General features: G+C 33.1%; 1 protein-coding gene across 1 annotated transcript; it reads right to left on the minus strand.

The window, feature by feature from the left end:
• Nucleotides 1-4531: 4531 nt before the first annotated feature.
• On the minus strand, nucleotides 4532-19832 carry LOC127712414 (uncharacterized). Its single transcript, XM_052218850.1, has 8 exons — nucleotides 19690-19832; nucleotides 18670-18810; nucleotides 17977-18053; nucleotides 14331-14405; nucleotides 13091-13247; nucleotides 8667-8770; nucleotides 6412-6508; nucleotides 4532-4836 (listed from the first exon to the last, which is right to left on the minus strand). The coding sequence occupies exons 2-8, from the start codon at nucleotides 18761-18763 to the stop codon at nucleotides 4568-4570; spliced, it is 873 nt and encodes a 290-aa protein (XP_052074810.1). The 5' UTR covers nucleotides 18764-18810; nucleotides 19690-19832; the 3' UTR covers nucleotides 4532-4567.
• Nucleotides 19833-20315: the final 483 nt, after the last annotated feature.

Here is a 20315-nt window from a genome sequence, read left to right on the forward strand (position 1 = left end):
TTAGCGAGATATCTATGAATCTAGTCCAAGGAACAAGGGTGTGAGCAAAGACGGGTCATCGCATGCCTTCAACAACAAATAAAAAAATAAAGGAGAATATCTCTGAGGACACGAATGCCCCCGCTAAAGCTCGCTTATATGTGATAATACTTTTGGGACAAACAGAAAGACGAATGGAAGAATGGACGGAAGGACGGATCGTCTAGGGTAAAACCTAAGGATTACCTTAGACTTGTTTGGCCAAATGTTTAGGAATTGTGGGTCCTCAATGCTCTTCAACTTCGTACTTTATTTAGCCTTTTTAACTTTGTTGATTCGAATGGCACTGATGAGTCTTTTGTAGACGAATCGCGCGTCTGGCGTACAGAATTTTAATCCTTGTACATGTACCTATGATGGGTTTAATTATTACCCCCTTTGCCTAGCGGCCTGGTGGTAACAAATACTGTTGTTTAATAAATATAATTTATGAATGGCTCCTGAAGGCCTGTTTGAATTAAAACTAGATTCTGTATCTTGATTAATACAACATTTTGTTGTAGGTCTTATGCAATCAAAGTGATGGAAATCACTAATGGAAAGATTGGAAGAGTAGTTTGAATAATTTCAAATCATATTTAGGTATGATGTGGACAAAAAAGAACATTAATAAAGCACTATTGCTGAAAATTGCATTAACTGTAGGTCTTTAGACGGATAGGCACTTTTTCAGTAGATGAAATGAGCTAAATGTGAATCAAGTTGAATGATTAATTTGCACAACAATTTCAATTTAAATTGCAGTTTATATCTCAACCAAATAATGTTCCCTGTTACATGTTTCACCTTATAATTTTATCTTTTGAAACAAATGAAATTACAAAACAAAGATTCATCTAATAAAGTTTATCAATTATACTTGTAAGACATAGGACCAACAGATAAACTTGAAGCTAAGAACTTTTTTGTGTCAAAAAGTTAATCTAAAAATGTTGTTTTTTGGCATTTTGTAAGTTGAAACATAGGTATACTATTTTTCTCCTCGGAGAATTGCTTATTGATTTTGAAAACAATTATCATGATCATATGACACTGAAGATTAAAAGTTGTAGAGTGTATTTTAATCAATTTATGATTTAGATATTTTTCAGGAAAGGGCATTGAAAATGTACTTTTTCAACATAAACAAATTAAAAAACTTTTTTGATTGAAATGGGGATTCTTTCTTGATTGCAAAAGTATATATACACTTCTTATATTCAAATGACTAAAATTGTTAACAGACATTTGATGGGGAATAAGTTAAAGAAATATGGGTTTGCTCTAATTAAGAGTTTTAAAATTTTACTAACTGTTTCAAGCCAATCACTGATTATTATTGATTAATCACAGATGATTATTGCAGATTTATCAAGTAAATCATAGGCCTTACTTGAATACCTTTTATATATCTATATTTAAATTTCATTTTTTTTAAGATCTTATTAATCCTTAATTAATCATTTATCTTTCAGACATAATTTACAGAATCACCTTATGTAGTGTAGATCAAAAGTAATAGACAATGAATAAATCTATCATCTCTATATATCAAATATCTAATATATACATTTGTGCATTCAATTATGAGGTCAAATATTTGTGTATTGAGAGTGAATTGAGATGTATATTGAAGGGTCTGCATATGTACACAGACATTAGAATTATAGGGAACTATACTTTAGTGTGTATACATTTTTGTAGATTTAGTAGCTAACCTGTGCTACTTATTGTTAGAGAGGCCGGTGCTTTAGGAAAGATATAGAACAAGTTCCAATCTTTCCAAAAACTATGAAAGAAATAGGCGTGTCTGGAAAAATTTTTATTTGGTATATACCCAGGTCAAATGCTTGGGAAAGCCAAACACATAAAATGAATGAAACCACGGAAACAAATAGGACCAAAACAAAACCCAATATCAATAATGATAAAATTAATAATAATTATAATTTTTCTGTAGTATTTGGTACCTAACAAAGAGAACAACACTCATAGTAGTAAAAGACGTACAGTTTTTACCAAACCGGATATAGATATGAGTTATGCCGCTTTACCCGACGAATATCACTGTAAACCACTTAAACTGACGAAAAAGGTAAAATAATCCCCCACCCAACCCAAACATTTCTTAGCAAAATGTATAGGACTGTTTGAATATTTTACAAAATTTATCCTGAACAGTGCTTCTCTTTGTGAGCTACATAGGAAAGCACACCTAAATCGGAAAAGAATTATAAAAGGGATATTCAAACTCATAAGTCAAAGGAAAACTAACAACGCCATGGCAAAGAAAAACCGTTACATTACGAAAAGACAACCAACAGTGTACAAAATACGGCATAGGAGACTGAGCGCCACGAACACAACCGAAATCCGAATTACAGGCCCACATGGAGCACCCGTCGTGTTGCGCATGGAAGTACGAATTCGATAATCACGTCTAATTCTGTGATGTTCTATACAGAATAATCCATCTGTTTCATTTACATAAAATAAACTAGAGGCTCTAAGGAGCCTGTGTCGCTCACCTAGGTTATGTGCATAATCAACAATGGACTCTCTCCAACATTGCAGACAAGAATAGAATTCATGACCAAAATTTGTTTTTTTCTTGTATTGCTGATCATTTTTTCTGTTTAATGTCTTTCTATCTTCTTATGTTTTTGCTCAAAACAAAACAAGAGGATAAAGAAAATCCTCATTTAAGGGCAATCACTTCAATGAAGAGTGACAGTCTAGTAACTATATCGGCAAATTTTTACTTGTTTGTTGGTGTTGCCTTGCTTATCATTTTTGTTATTTAAAGTTTCTGTTTATCTACATGTATTAAAATTTTTATCATACAAGGCAAAACGCATAAAAAATGGTAAAAATCGCCATTAAATAGCATTAACTCCAATAAGGAGTCGTCGGAAAATTTTCTTTCTATTGTCTTAAATGTAGATCTTGTCAAGCTGATCATGCTTTCTTGTTTAAGTTTCTATCTATCTATTATCATGTCAATATAGTTTTTAAGATATGAGGCAAAAACGCAAAAAAATGGTAAAAATCGTCATCAAAGGGCAATAACTCTAATTTGAAGTCACTGACGATTTGGACGATACATACTTATTTGTAGATCTTGTCTTGCTGATTTTTTTTTGCATCAAAAAGTTTCTCTCTATCTGTTTTAGTTTTCAAGATAAAAGGCAAAAGTGAAAAACATTGTAAAATTTGTCATGTAAGGGCAATACCTCCTGTAAAAAGTCGTTTGACGGGTTCGTAATGTGCAGAGAGCGTGGCACTCTCTTTAAACGAGGCATCGGATTCAACGTCCCCATTCTGACCGGACGTTGCTGCACACTTTTACATCCCGCACAACCAAACGAACACCCCACTTTGGCAATGGTTTTACTGCCGGTCGAAAGAAGACCAAGACTGACCACATTTCTGTTCCCCGGTCAACCTATGGGGTTCAACCAAAGAATTACACAGCATGGATGTTAACAAGTTTATGTTAGCGTACGGCCTTACATAATTAGCAAAACCAATTAGTAAGCACCATAGTATGTGAAATCAGTTTGAGTGCTACAAATCATTAAAGTATAAACCAAAAAAATAATATTTTGAACTGCGTTATTTATTGTGAAGAGTGTCGATGCCTATTCTAACTCGATATGTTTTGATAAGAAATTGTTAATTTATTTTTAAGAATTCATTGCTGTTTTTTATATTTTTTTTTCGTTCATTGTTTTGTACATGGATCAGGCCATTAAATATCTCGTGTGAATTGTTTTACACTTTCGGGGCCTTATATAGTTAAAATATTCGGTATGGGTTTTGCTCATTCTTGAAGTCCGTACGGTGACATATAGTTGCATTGTTCTACGTCGTTTGGTCTCTGGTGGAGAGTTGTCTCATCGGCAATCATACATGAACCACATCGTCCTATTTATATAATGATAGTAATTTGCAGGTAATGAAATAAATACGTAGGTCTTAATAGCAACTGGTTAGCTCTTCTATATATCATTCTAAGCATTACAATTTCAACACCAAAGGACTTGGTCTTGTCACGTGTTTAAAATTTGTAACTCAGAAAGATGGACTTGAATAGCACATGAATCACAAAACAGATCTTAACCAGAGAAACCTATTTGGCACTTTGTTTGATGATCAAGAAAAGCATGACGAAACAGTTATAAAAAGATATAATAGCAATTTAAAAAGATTTGCAAATTGAAATATCAATAGTTGCCACGCATATGACGTTTTTGGGAATGTAATAAGATTTCAATTTTCAATTTTCGTACAAAAATAACTGTATTAAAATAAGTTTGTTAGTGTCGTTAGGTCGTTCGCTTATTAACGTGTACTCTTAATTTCCATTTAATATAACCAACGAATTTTTAAATTGGTATACTAAACATTCATTACCATGAAAACCATGTTTAAAAGTAGGATTCTAATTTACCTTGTCTGCATATATTTTTTTTCTCATTGGAAATTAATTTTCAAAATTATAACACCGGTAAAAGTCTACAATCGTTTTTAATCCTTTATTTATTTTTCAAGGTTCATGCCCTAGAGGATATTCACAGATTGCAGGCGCATGAATTGTACAGCTTCTGCGGTCCCAGTAATATCCGTTATCCGAGTCCCCGGATTCAGCCTTTCCAATGCTAGCGCAATGTTCGCCATCAGGTTTGGTTTGATCATGTGATCCAGGTCTCCAATGAGAGTACGTTTGTCTCCGTAATATATCACCTGTGCTCCTCCAGTGCCATGGGCCGCTGAAACTTGACGAGTTCCTATAAGCATCTAGCCAGTAACGATTAGCTGGAAGATACAAATTTATAGGTATGAATTAAAGACGATGCGGTGTACACATCAATGAGACAGCAAACTAATGACACTTATAGCCAAAAGGATATCTAGAAGTCAGAATAGTCTTCAACGATACACGTGTGTCTAATATGCCGAACCCTAAATGGTCATTAGTCTAAAAAGTTGTGAGTGAATTAAGCAAAAACGTACAAAAGTTATACCATGAATACGAAGATATCCTTCCAACTGACGAAACAATAAAAAAATGAAATAAGATAAGCAATGACGACAGTCCTAAGTATATGCATGAAATGATTGATATTAATTAATCAAAAAAACCTAAATAAAGTTGAAAATACAATAATGTGAAGTGCTAAAGGCACTGAATTTCTCAAAAAAGACATGAACCATGATTGTGAATTTATTTTACTTGTTTAATTCATGACTAACAATTTCATAATCGCAAAAAAAAACATAAATTTCAGCTATATTTCACCATGAAATGTTTGAATCAAGTCTTTCTTTCTTCACAATGACCCAAAAAAATGGATTACATCATATTCACATTTAGATATAGGGTACGTTTGGTGAAAATGTCAATCTGCCTGATGTTGTTATGATATCCAAGGGACAACATTTAAAGTTATATATATACTACATGGGGGATCTATTTACATTTTTGGGTTTTTTAAAAGAGATTAATGATTGTTCATGTCAATCTTATTAAAATACAGATACTGTGTCCACGCTTCTCCACGCTTCGATTATAAAGATCTGTCTACAGTCCGTTCTAGTTTCTGTTTATAATACACCCCTTGGGATCTTCTTGTTTTGTCTTTTTATTACACCCTTTTGGGATCCTCTTATTTTGTCTTTATAATACACCCTTTATGGATCCTCTTGTTTTGTCTTTATAATACACCCTTTTTGGATCCTCTTATTTCGTCTTTGTAATACACCCTTTATGGATCCTCTTGTTTTGTCTTTATAATACACCCTTTTTTGGATCCTCTTATTTCGTCTTTGTAATACACCCTTTATGGATCCTCTTGTTTTGTCTTTATAATACACCCTTTTAGGATCCTCTTGTTTTGTCTTTATAATAGTCTTTAAAATACACGTTTTGGGATCCTCTTGTTTTGTCTTTATAATACACCCTTATGGGATCCTCTTGTTTTGTCTTTATAATACACCCTTTTGGGATCCTCTTGTTTTGTCTTTATAATACACCTTTTGAGATCCTCTTGTTTTGTCTTTATAATACACCCTTTTGGGAGTCTCTTGTTTTGTCTTTATAATACACCTTTTTGGGAGTCTCTTGTTTTGTCTTTATCATACACCCTTTTGGGAACCTCTTGTTTTGTCTTTATGATACACACCTTAAGGAATCTTAAGGTTGAAAGTTCATTTGCTGATGTAAAAATTACCAGAACAGAAGTTAGCATTGAGTGCTGTCAGATCCTTGTAAGCGATGCATGGACACTATACATTCTTACTATATATTCTTTTGATAAAGGAAACAATTAGAATTCATCCAAATCTGACCTTATTTTATAAAAATAATAATAGTGCTGAACAGTTTATTACCCTGATGTCGCTGTTGACTTAAGAGTTGGGATATTGCCAAATTTTCCCTTTTGCTGCTAATAATAACGAGTCTCGTACAAAAATATTTACACACATTCTAAAAAAAAAATGAAATACAGCAATCATAACTCCAGAATTTTACATGGTGACATAGCGTTGGTGACACCTGTTGTTTTTTATTCACATGTTTCAACAGGAAAACATAATGAAATTATCTTTGATGGAACATGTAATTGCATATTACAAAGGAGTTTATGCCTATAAACTATGGCTGCATTCCGTCTACCAAACTATTTTTTAGACGATGTTCAGTGTCGAATATTTCGAGTTGTTATACATGCTACATGGCTTGGCGTCTCGGGCGTAATTAATGAAGGTTTTCGGGAAATACCTGTCATACTTGATCCGTGTAAACTCATCGAACCTTTAAACAAACTTATTAATAAAGGTTATCTTATCAATATTGTAATTAGATCTTTGAATATTGTTTATATTGGCACAAATATCGATTTTGTTATCAACAAATTAAAATATAACTAAATTTGTATTCTTTTCAAATGTTTTTTGGGATGTATAAATACACATCCACGAAATTACTTTATCTATATATAACATTATACATATTTATTAAAAGGTTAAATCCTAACTATCCTACTGCCTGTCGATACTTTTATCTTTGGCATTGCACAAGTCAATGTTTTTTTGACTGTCCATGACGTTAAAACACTAAATCCCTCGGATGTGTTTTAGATGAGTTTAGTCTCTAATGAATTCTTTTTTTTTTTTTTTGGTTATTAATTGTTTTTGGCTTTTAACTAGCTTTCAGTAACTGCGAGTACTCTCAAATCGTACTTTCGTGTTAATTTGACCTGTTGATACAATTTGTAATGCATTTTTGTTATTTAATGTTTACTTATTTTGTGTTATATCTCGTCTCACTATTTTTAATATATACCCCCTTTGATAAGTATTTAGTACAACGATAAATTTTCACTTCTGTTCACGTTCTATGAACAACAAATTTATTTATTTCGTAAAAAATATTTCCGTACTCCATGTACTGCATACAACAAAATTATTTGTATTTACCTGTGTACGTTATTTTATTAAACGGCATTTTGTCCAAGGTTATAGTTGTCTTTCTTATATTGTTTTACATCTCATCCCTTTTTTTATTAATTTTGTATTTTACATTGTGTCATAGATGAAATTTATTCGTTCAGTGTATGTTGAATTGTTTTTGTGAATATGTCTTTTGATTGGGTTAAGCCATTTCAATTGATATTTTATCGTGAGTCTTTCTGTGTTGTGATGTTACACTATTATTTCAGGTTAGGGTGAAGATTGGCGCCTGTTAAAACGTTTAAACCCGCTGCATTTGTTTGCGCCTGTCCTAAGTCAGGAACCTGTTGTTCAGTTGTTGTCGTTCGTTGATGTGGTTCATACGTGTTTCTCGTTTCTCGTTTTTTATATAGATTAGACCGTTGGTTTTCCTGTTTGAATGGTTTTACACTTATCATTTTTGGGGCCCTTTATAGCTTGCGGATCGGTGTGAGCCAAGGGTCTGTGTTGAAGGCCGTACTTTGACCCATAATGGTTTACTTTAATTTAAAAAATGTGACTTGTGTGGAGAGTTGTCTCAATGGCACTCATACCACATCTTCTTATTATATATAACATGTATAATTAGGGAACGCTGTGGGGTTCTTTTATTTTCATATTTTTACAGTGCAATGACTATTAAACTATTAAATCCAATTGATTTTGAAAGAAGACCAACCCTATAACACATATTTTTAATTAAAAACCGACAAAACATCATATGATAATCGTCCGTGCTATTTTGTTTAATTGTAAAATAATCCCTGATAAAATTAACTTGGATTTGATTTTCATGACAAAAATGATTTTATATTTATAAATATTTTTTTGTTAACCTTCACCTTTCATCAATCTTCTCGGCTGTTTGGGAATCTCGAATTGATTTCAATCATTAAAAAAACGCAAACATGGGTATATGTATCTTCAAATGAAATATGGCCAAATTAAAAGATTTGCCTATATATTTTTTTCATTATTTCTATCCTCACTGATATTATTAATACAGTTTAATTTCTTGGACAGATATTTTACATGTGACTCAAATTATATAAGTAGTTTAATTTCGTTTATGCTTCGTTGATAAACTGTTTAGAAATATTCTTTAACAATGTACATGGTACTACTGACACTTATGATATAGTAAAAATACATACCCTTGCGTCATGCATTGTTCTTGCGTGTTGACCAAAGAAGTAGCAGCTTTGTCCTTTTCGGATAAATCTCAGTGGGCATTCATGTTCAAAACTAGGTTTACAACCTAAAACAATTTAATAAAAACAGGTGACGTGTTGTAGATCAAAATGAATGATGGTTATAACAAACAAAAAACGTATATCGATAAAGAGACGATCAGACTCACGTGATAAAGCAAAACAAATAAACAGAAGAAAACAAATATTACACAACTCAAATTACTCAACGAATCGAGGAGTGCAATTTTTACTGTAAAGTTTATCAGAATTGCAGATAAACTAAACAAACCCAAATCCTAACAACGCATTATAACATAGCATTAAAATAAAATAGTGAACCTTAAGCAAAAGAAATAATAACCCCTTTAAAACAAAAAATGGATAAACTCATGTATCCCGTAATAGTGAGCAGTTCCCGCTGCCTTAGTGGTATCCGCCTGTGTCATTTCAAGTGATAATTCGTCGATACATCGCATTCGGTAATGTCACAATCGAAATAAAAAGGAGGATATTGTAGCTCCATCACATGGAACATATTGTTAGTCATCAGATACGCAGAGACGTGTAATATCTTATCACAATTAACCTCAATTGACTTTTAATCATGGAGAAAAACTGAAATATAACTTTTGCATTCAAAATAATGGACAGCAATGGAAATGTTCTTGTACATCAGACTGAATGGCTGTCCCGTTTACCTATATACGTCTATGATTCTATTATCTATACATATTATGACCAATTTGCAATCAGTTATATGTCAAAGAGATTGAAAAACAGGATATAAACTGTTTTTTATATGTGCATCCTCCGCCCAACCCATACGCATACCACCTCGCAGTCCACAGAAAACGTATGCTAAGTACTTCAGGATGGTCATTTGTTTTTTTTTAAATTAGATATAACTTCTCATTCTATATATTGTGACATACATTTACACATTGGCATTTTCTTTTTCAAATCAAACCATTTCAGAATATGTTCATACATATTTAAGTATCAGAGTACTAAAATAAAAACTTTACATGACTTTTTGTATGTTAATCAACATTGTGTACATCATTTATATCCTTTTTTTATGATTAAAACATTCCAAAAAATTGATATAACCAGATCCACAGTTCATGTTTCTGATACATGTTGTAACTCTGCTTTGAAAAATTTAAGAGACTTATAAATTTCCAACAAAAAGATAATTACCTTCTTGAGATACAATGTAGATGTACCTTATGTACCTTTTGTAAAAAAATCTAAAAGAAACACCTAGACTAGAATTGTCACTTATTAAAACATGGAGACCTTCAAAATACTGAGCTTGGTGAAAAATGTTTTCTGAGTTTATTATTTAGCTCAAGATTATATATTCTTACGCAAACTTGTCGTAACTACAAGCCCGTCTCCTTTTCCCCGAATGTGACTTACCAAATTAGACTTATCACCAGGTTTGTACTTACACGAGTAACACGACGGTATCCACATGTGGAGCAGGATCGGCTTACACTTCCGGAGCACCGGAGATCACCTCCGGTTTTTGGCGCGGTTCGTGTTACTCAGTCTTTGGTTTTCTATGTTTTGTTTTGTGTACTGTGGTTTGTCTGTTTGTCTTTTTTTTCTTTTTTTTTCCAATGGCGTTGTCAGTTTATTTTCGACTTATGAGTTTGAATGTCCCTTGTGTATCTTTCGCCTCTCTCTTGGTATGGATAATGAGATGATAGTTTTAGCTTGCTCAAACTTTTTTTTAATATCAGAAATCAAAACAGTATATAGTTCAACAAATTCTGGTAGCGCTTTTCCGATGAGACTAGAAGTACAAATGATGGTTTTCCTCATTTGACCAGCATAGATCACATTTCATAAGTTTATTTTTCAATAAACAGTTCATAATATGTCTCTTCACTGATTTGAGGTAACTTAGTTAAAGCGAAATATAATTTTGGGTCTCCTGTAATGAATATAGACTTACCAATAATTGTTCTTTTTTTTTTAAATCTATTTGTAAGTTTAAATTGTCGAGTTTTGTACACATTGATATCATAAAATATCAGCATTGAAAACCAATAATTTCGGAAACTGTGCAAAAACGGTTAATAATACCTACCCCTAGAGGTAAAAAAAAACCTTAGTTTTGCTAATAGTTTAACATTTTATAAACAGTAAGTTTAAACAGATGTGTCGGAACGACACGAATGGCCTCGTCTCAAAAAAAGAGAAAAATCTGCAATTTCAACAACACATGTGGACACAAACATGCATGGATAGTATCCAGCTCTCAAGACCAATACTAGTTTGATGAAAATTTCCTTGATCAATGAGTAGTTAAATTTCAAACTATCAGCAAACAGGAAGTGGATGTACTGAAGATGTGTTGAAAAGACATGAAAATCAGCATATCGGAACAAAACATAAACTTGATCTGTAACTCAACATGGTTAACTCTCATACCAAAAATGAGCTCAATATCTAAAGGCGTTTAGAAAAAAAGTCTGTATAACTGTGATTTTCAACAATTTATCAAAGTCCAAAGTCCGTAATTTCGGCAAAAATTAGCAGAGCAGAACGAAACTTTAACTTGATCTGTAACTCATCATGGTTAACTCACATACCAAAAATCAGCCCAATATCTAAAGGCGTTTAGAAAAAAGTCCCTAAAACTGTGATTTTCAACAATTTATCAAAGTCCAAAGCCCGTAATTTCGGCAAAAATTAGCAGAGCGGAACGGAACTTAAACTTGATCCGTTACTCATCATAGTTAACTCACATACCAAAAATCAGCCCAATATCTGAAGGCGTTTAGAAAAAAAGTCCGTATAACTGTGATTTTCAACAATTTATGAAAGTCCAAAGCCCCTTAATTTCGGCAAAAATTAACAGAGCGGAACGAAACTTAAACTTGATCTGTAACTCATCATGGTTAACTCACATACAAAAAATCAGCCCAATATCTGAAGGCGTTTAGAAAAAAGTCCGTATAATGGTTTGTTGCGGAATGACGGAATGACGGAATGACGGAATGACAGAATGACGGACAAGGGTAAAACTAAATGGCCCCGACAACTTTGTTGCGGGGCCATAAAAAAAAGAACGGATGAAAGATCCTTCATATCAACACACTGACTACTTGGATGGTGATATCATCGGGGACAGAACTACCACCAGCAGGGTTGGCAAAGTATATCCCGCCCGGGAAAACACAGGTGGGAAAAGCCGGGTTTTCCCGGGCTGGGCAAAACTCCCAGAAACGGATAATTCTGGGCAATACTGGGCAATATGATTTTTTAAGCTTATTTCAACACAAAATAGTAAAGACTTGTTGTAGTTTCATAGTATTATACATGTAGCTAAATATATACATTTTACATAGATAACCATTGAGAGTCATTTCTAGAAGATTGAAAATTCAATTTCATTCTCTTCTCCACTAATTCTATGTAGGCAGAATACACGATTTGCACATTTTATGATACCTTCCAAGCATTGTTTTAATAATCCAAACTTTGAAAAAAATGCATTTTATTGCAGTGTTTAAGTAAATAAATTTAAATTGCTATGCAATCATATAGCTAAATAAACACCCTACAGGGTCATGTCATTAACCCCTATAGAAATGAAAAGGCTGATTATTGTTATATAAACAAATCTGTGTTCTAATCTGAATAATTACATATTAATTAGTGATGTACATATAAATTATGTAAAAGAAATTTTTCTTACATGTATTTTTCAATTGTTTATTCTTAATATTAGTTATATATATTTGAAAAACAATGAATTCTTTGGTTTTATGTTTACTGTTTGACCAATCTAAACAGAAGGGTGATTCAATAGATTTTTGGGAGAATTATTGAGAAAGGCTTTTTCCATTAATATTTGTCTCATGTGTCTTTATGTACACTTGTCTCAGTGTTGCTAGAATAATACTTTTTTAAATGCATACACTTGTATTATAAGACTCTCAAACAAGAAAACTTATTTATGAATCAAAACATGTTTATTAATATGATTTTATCTTAAATGTATTACATTTGTGTTTGATCACTGGATCCTGTTTAAAATTCAGACCAGTATTTTATATTACCCAGTATTGCCCAGAATTACCCGGTAAAACCCAGTAAAACCCGGGTTTTTCCAGTATTTCCAACTGGGCTGGGCAATACTCATAAAACCCGGGTTTTTGCCAACCCTGACCACCATCAGTAGCATCGACCTAGTGGTTGTTTTTCAGCAAAATGAGTATTTTTACTCCAAAAATTTAGTTTGGAAAATCCATACACTCCAGTGAATATAAGGGTAGCTTTATCTTCAGTATCACTATATTTGTTTTTCTAAAATCTTGAGATCAAAGTTTCCTAATTATATACATTTATTAATAGTGTGGTTTGCTTACCTGTAGGAAGACCAAGTTGACTCTGTGCTGATGCCGTTGTTGGGACTACTGTTGAAGTTGGCTGAATGAGAGTCGTCGATGGAACATAATTCCCATTGCAAAAATTACTGTCACAGCACACTCCTTCTATGTGCATTGCTAACAAATCCTTGCAATTCTGCATTAATGAAATGAGAACGATATCAAAGTAAAAACTCGATGTCTCTGACAAACCAAAATATTAGAACATATGATATCTTTTATGTTTCCAGAGGTATATAAAGTATACAATTATGTTATTGACAAGATCACAAGTCATAAATGAAATAAAAAGTTAAAAGAAAAATAACGAATTTGATTAAGTACAATGTTTTTTCAAACAAGGGGACGTCTTGGTTATTGAAATGTTTAACTTTGGATGCTCAAAAGTAGCACAATCCCTTTATTTGAAAAACGAGAATATATGTCAGTGGTTACAATAAACACAACATGGTTCAATAGCTAGTTGCACCACGATTCACACGAATCACCGATGCTAACCGTTTTCTCATTCCATGGTTAAAACCTTGAATTAGTTGTTGTTGTAGTCTCTGCCATTCCTGGTACAAAGCTGGAGATAAATCATCAAATGAGCATATCTTGGACATAATTGGTCGTCGTGTATGCGAGAGAGCATCGCTAGTTTGATCTTTCATCTCAAGCTTTGCACCAAACTGTTCAAATTGTCCAATATCAATGTTCTATCCAATTGACCTCACTCATCAAAGCAAAATTAATTTAATTTTTTTGATAATTCCATTAAGGATATAAAACAGACTCTTCGATATTCGAATTCAACTAGATTTCAAAGTTTATGCATCTACAGGACGCGAAACATCTATGCATTATTGTAGTTCCGTCTCTCTTTTAATTATGCCGTTAGCCTGGTTAGTTTTCTCTTTTGAATTGTTTAACATTTGTCATTTCGGGCCATTTTATAGCTGACTATGTGGTATGAATTTTGCTCTTTTTGAAGGCCATGCGGCGACCTATTATAGATGATAGTTAATGCAATGTGTATAACGACAACTGTTCAACCATTACATTTAGTATCCAAAGGCGTCTTCACTGACAATACGATGTCGACAATGGACAAGTACAATAGTTATGTTCCCGAGACAATCTCAACACCTATAGTTGTTAACTTCCATGTCATTTGGTCTCTGGTGAAGAGTTGTCTCATTAGCAAACATAATGATCATGTTTTTACAAAATATCTAACCTGTTTGGCAACACATCCTAATTTATATCCTTCTTTAAAATTGAATATGTGACTCTCAACAGCTATACAACTTTCCTGTAAAAATACAATAAACAATAATAAAACAGCAAATAAATGTAGCTGATATTTTTCATATATTACTGTTAAAAACTTGTCAAAGGTCATAGGCTTATATTTTAGTTCAATATACCGGCGTTTCCTGTACACAAGGCCAATCAGTTCCCCTAGAATCAAAACAGGCCAATCCAATGACGAAGTGGAAGACAAAACAGGCCAATCCAATGACGAAGTGGAAGACAAAACAGTCCAATCCAATGACGAAGTGGAAGACAAAACAGGCCAATCCAATGACGAAGTGGAAGACAAAACAGTCCAATCCAATGACGAAGTGGGAGACAAAACAGTCCAATCCAATGACGAAGTGGAAGAGAAAACAGGTCAATCCAATGACGAAGTGGAAGACAAAACAGGCCAGTTCGATGACGAAGTGGAAGACAAAACAGTCCAATCCAATGACGAAGTGGAAGACAAAACAGTCCAATCCAGTGATGAAGTGGAAGACAAAACAGGTCAATCCAATGACGAAGTGGAAGACAAAACAGGCCAGTTCGATGACGAAGTGGAAGACAAAACAGTCCAATCCAATGACGAAGTGGAAGACAAAACAGGCTAATCCAATGACGAAGTGGAAGACAAAACAGTCCAATCCAATGACGAAGTGGAAGACAAAACAGGCTAGTTCGATGACGAAGTGGAAGACAAAAAAGGCCAGTTCGATGACGAAGTGGAAGACAAAACAGGCCAGTTCGATGACGAAGTGGAAGACAAAACAGTCCAATCCAATGACGAAGTGGAAGACAAATCAGTCCAATCCAATGACGAAGTGGAAGACAAATCAGTCCAATCCAATGACGAAGTGGAAGACAAAACAGTCCAATCCAATGACGAAGTGGAAGACAAAACAGTCCATTCCAATGACGAAGTGGAAGACAAAACAGGCCAGTTCGATGACGAAGTGGAACCCAAAACAGTCAAATCCAATGACGAAGTGGAAGACAAATCAGTCCAATCCAATGACGAAGTGGAAGACAAAACAGGCCAATCCAATGACGAAGTGGAAGACAAAACAGTCCAATCCAATGACGAAGTGGAAGACAAAACAGTCCAATCCAATGACGAAGTGGAAGACAAAACAGGCCAGTTCGATGACGAAGTGGAAGACAAAACAGTCCAATCCAATGACGAAGTGGAAGACAAAACAGTCCAATCCAATGACGAAGTGGAAGACAAAACAGTCCAATCCAATGACGAAGTGGAAGACAAAACAGGCCAATCCAATGACGAAGTGGAACAGAAATGAAGACAAAATATTCCAACGTTGTGTAAAATCTGGCAAAAGCGAATTATGCTTTGGGTTTAAAAACCTTAGCGTTTCGAAGGAAATATGTACAGTGTTTCCTTTTACAATTCTGAGTATAGTTTGACATCTGTGTTTGTTTGGACTTTCAAGATAGTGCCAAGCACTCCATGGAATTGACAGCTTTATTTTTTTTTTTTTTTTTTTTTATAATTTATATTTGTTCATCATGGATTGACAGACATTTACATATATTATCTTTAGTGGCACATAATGAAGCAAGCGAGATAAATAAGCATTATCAAGCAAACGAAAGTAAAAAAAAAATAGTAATAATAATACGATACGATATAACAGAATACAATATAGATTTAAGGACGAAGTATAACATTTTCATTAAATAATTGTAATTACATTTCAAGCACATTTATACATTATAATACATTATTAAACCTAATTGATGACTTTATCCCAGGGGTTCCAGTACATGTTATATTCTTTCGCACTCATATTTTTTGAAGAAATATGCTTTTCTAAAATTAAATTTTCTTTGATATAGTTTTTAAGACCCTCTATATGAGGTTTTTCCTCCTGCATCTTAGATCTGTAGATGAAAAACTTTGCTAGTAAAATGACTTTATTTTTCATAAAATTTAGTTTATAGTTATCATAAAGGCCAAACATGACTATATCCACATTTAGTGGAATTTCAATATGTGTTGCTTCAAAAATCCAAGCATTCAGATGGTGCCAAATGTCTGCTACAATATGACAGCCCCACAATAAGTGTTCTATGCTTTCTGGTTCTTCCTTGCGAAATGTACATAAATTACACTGTACAAGGTTCATTTTTAAAAGTAAAATATTAGTACCTAAAATACGGTGAATAATTTGGTATTGAAACCAACAGAGCTTGGTATTTTTTGAAAATTTAGTGACACAATTATGTATTTTTTTCCAATCTCCAACAACTTTATTTAATATACTCTCCCATTTTCGCTCAGCTGCAATTACAACTGGTATTGTACCTTGGTTTAAAATATTGTACATGTCTTTTGAACCTCTGTTTGACTTGAAAAAAATGTTAATATTAAAAGGTAACAAAGCTTGTTGGTTTTTTTTTCCCTTTCAGTGTTGATTCCCATCGATTGTAACCCAATAGTAAAATTTATGCATTCATTTGGGATGGTAAACCTGACAAGGTAAATCGGGAGCTTTTATGTCAGGAATACTGCAGAGGGGGTTTAAAAATGATTAATTTGAGAAATTTTATACAAGGGCTAAAATTGACTTGGGTTAGAAGATAATTTAATTCAAATTCAAAGTGGATCAAATTATTTACTGCTACACAATATATAAATTTTACAGAGTTTGCTTATTTTGGAACAACTAAAAAATTAGATAACGTTTTTTGGAAAGAAGTTTTTTATGCCTGGAAAAATATGTCAAGACTCCGACATCCTTGTTATTTTGAGGAAGTCATCTCTTCATCTATATGGAATAATGAGAACATTAAAATTGATAATGTCTGTGTATTATAGAAGTTGGGCACAAAATGGGGTATGGACTGTGAATGACCTTCTAGATGAGCAAGGAAATATATTGTCCTATCAAAATTTTGAACGGCTATATACTTTTAAACCCACATTTTTACAATTTTATGGGATTAAAAAAGCATTAAAAAAATTGACAGCTTTATATTCTTGTATCTGCATAATAGTTCTGAATGCTTTGTGTGTTACACTTTTAAATCATGACTAGAAGGATGTTAATTTTCCTACGATTTGTTTTAAATTTGATTAACGGAACCCCATGAAAAATGTTCATGGGATTTGCATGTCAATCATGAACAATCCATATATTCTACACGTGTTACATGTACCTGTAAAACAAATACGCTTAAATATAATAAAATGTTGCTCGCCATCATGAAAAAAAAAATCCCCTGATGCGCCCTGTTAGATAATATCACAAATAAGACCTCTGAATTATCAAAAAGTAAAATGTTTGTCTTAATTATTACAAATTGCTTATACAGTTGTTTTTTTTTTTAGAAACCTGCAAAAATTGGCATATAGATATGTTATTACATATAAATACTTCCAAAGTTATATAAACATTTTACACGATTTCCAATCCAGTGTTCACATCACGTTTAAATCTCGAATGTGCGAGACCGAGAGATTTGTTTACAAGCAACGTTTCGTTTGGCCGAATTAAAGATAACAGTCATAGTAAACGTTAAATTGGTACGGAATAATTTATAGCATTGAAAATATTATTGCTTACCTTATGTCCATCGCACATTACTCTGTCTCTGCAATGTTCTGGCATGTCAATACTTGCACATTCATAGCATGTAAGAGCTTTGCGTGGAAAAAATAACAAAACAAAAATATTTAAGACCTTCAGGTTTAAAATTGAGTTCATAAAATAAATGTGAATTTATAAAAAAAATATAACAAATCAAGCACGCTTGATCGATTCCTTGGTCAAAAAACAAAAACAAACGACGATGGAAGATATTCAAAACTCAAGGTGGGCAGAAAATGGCAGCGTCATATGGCAAAAACGAAAGTCGATGAAAAAAAAAGTTCACAGGACCGTCTTAAACTTTCAGTGAGATGAGAGTGTTTTTGCTCCGTGCTGAAGGCCTCACTGTGACTTTGAGATTGAAATTGTTGTTTATAAAAACTTTATCTTATTCTAACTTATATGTCTATAGACCAGTGGTTTTTGTCACGTGTTTCATTTACACATCTACTTCCAAATTCATGGATCGAATGTTAGACATCAATACAATTGTCTGTTTTGTGTTTCAAATATAAACTTTACTTTTATCTGAATCATTGCCGCCGTTTTGCATACTATTTCATACACCGGTGTCCAACACTTATTATTATGACACCACTATTCAAGAAAATAAAACAATTCTGCCAGTAAAAAGTTAACTACATACATCTGCATACAAATCATACTTACAACATTTGCCACAAGTCTGTGGACACAAAGAAGCCACACAAGTCTGGTCACATCCATTGTTTTCCGAAAGGTATCGACAAACTTCAGTGTCCATCTCTGAACAGGCAGCACTAACTCCATCTGTTTTACCAGAAGGTTGGACTTTAAAAACATTAGAGAGAAAAAGATATATTTATATTATTAATGTGTCATTCAGACTTTTTTTAAATAATTTTTCAAATATAAAAAACAAAGTAATAGTAGATATGAAATACAAAAAATACAGGCAATCCATTTTAAGGTGATTCTACACTTAAACAGTGTACATTTTTAACGCATGTTTCTAACGACGAGCGCGTGCTACACATCTTAAAAACGATCGTTTTGAAGGGTCTTCTCACAAATAATTTTGACAACAATGAAACACGGAAAAGTTCAATATCAATCTCATTTGAGTAAACGTCTTTGTTCTCTTTTACCATATGATTGTCGATTGCCCACTTTAGTCTCTTCCTTGAAGCCCACGATAACTTTGATAATATTGTTTTTCTTTTGTATTGTTCTATGGTGAGTGTTGTGGCTTTAACGTCGTTTTTCGTTCTAAATATTTTGGTATTTTTTTTATATACGTAATATGAAATCATGTCCCCTTTATTACATTATTACTGCATTGAGTATACAATATTTGATTCTCATACGGACATTTTGGTTTTATATATGCCTTTAGTGTACTAGGGACTGCTGACCTTTCTGGAAACCTGAATAAACTTATGTTTTCTTTTGCGGTTTTTTTTTTTTTTTTTTGCGGGGGGTTAGTTTTGCCCAGTCTTGTCTTTAATCTTCATTGGATTGTTGTTGTCTGAGTAGGGGTTTTTTTTTTCTTTTAACAAGGCCTTGTGTATTCGATTGCTGCATGCGTATCATTTTAATATAAGCCTTTGATTTCATATCATTCTTTATGATTGATATTGGTTGTTAAAGAACCGTACTGGAACTATTTAAAATTGACGTGTTCAATATTCTTTCATACAGAAAACATACCAGGATTTATAGTAGGGGCGGGTATTTTATCAGGTTCATTGTATTTATTGCATAAGTCTGAAGAACAACATCCTCCAATCAAATCAACATCTCGTCTGACCTTTGACTGAGTGGGATTTGGAACAGCACCATACAAATCCTTGCATACCTATCAGAATAAAAAATGTTAATAAAAATTCAGTCAAAAAATAGAACAATATGAGTACTTCAGTCGTTTAATATCTTTTTGAAATATTCGAAACATGGCCATACTATATATGTTGTCTAGTAGAAAACTGCATGACACATATGGAAGAGGGTGGTAAAGGGTTATTTTCGTGCAACGTGTTTTGCCATTTTTATTTCACGTGCAGCCGTGCAAAAGGTTCGTTATTCATCGTGAAATCGGTAAAAAAATCAACGTGCGAGAAATTTTTAATTGTTCGTTCATCGTGAAATGGCAATTTTATTTCGCGTTCTTCCGTGCAGATACCCCCACCCCCCTTTACGCCCCTCATGAAAGCTTATATCTGTACATGAAAAAAGTGTGGTTTCACATATGTGTTTGAGCATAAATAACAATTCAAGCAATATCTGAATGAAAAATCTATGGTGTGTTTTTCTTTCATAAGGGACATAATAACGGT

Source organism: Mytilus californianus, unplaced genomic scaffold (assembly GCF_021869535.1).
Source record: "Mytilus californianus isolate M0D057914Y unplaced genomic scaffold, xbMytCali1.0.p SCAF_8, whole genome shotgun sequence".
NCBI classification, from domain to species: Eukaryota; Metazoa; Mollusca; class Bivalvia; order Mytilida; family Mytilidae; genus Mytilus; species Mytilus californianus.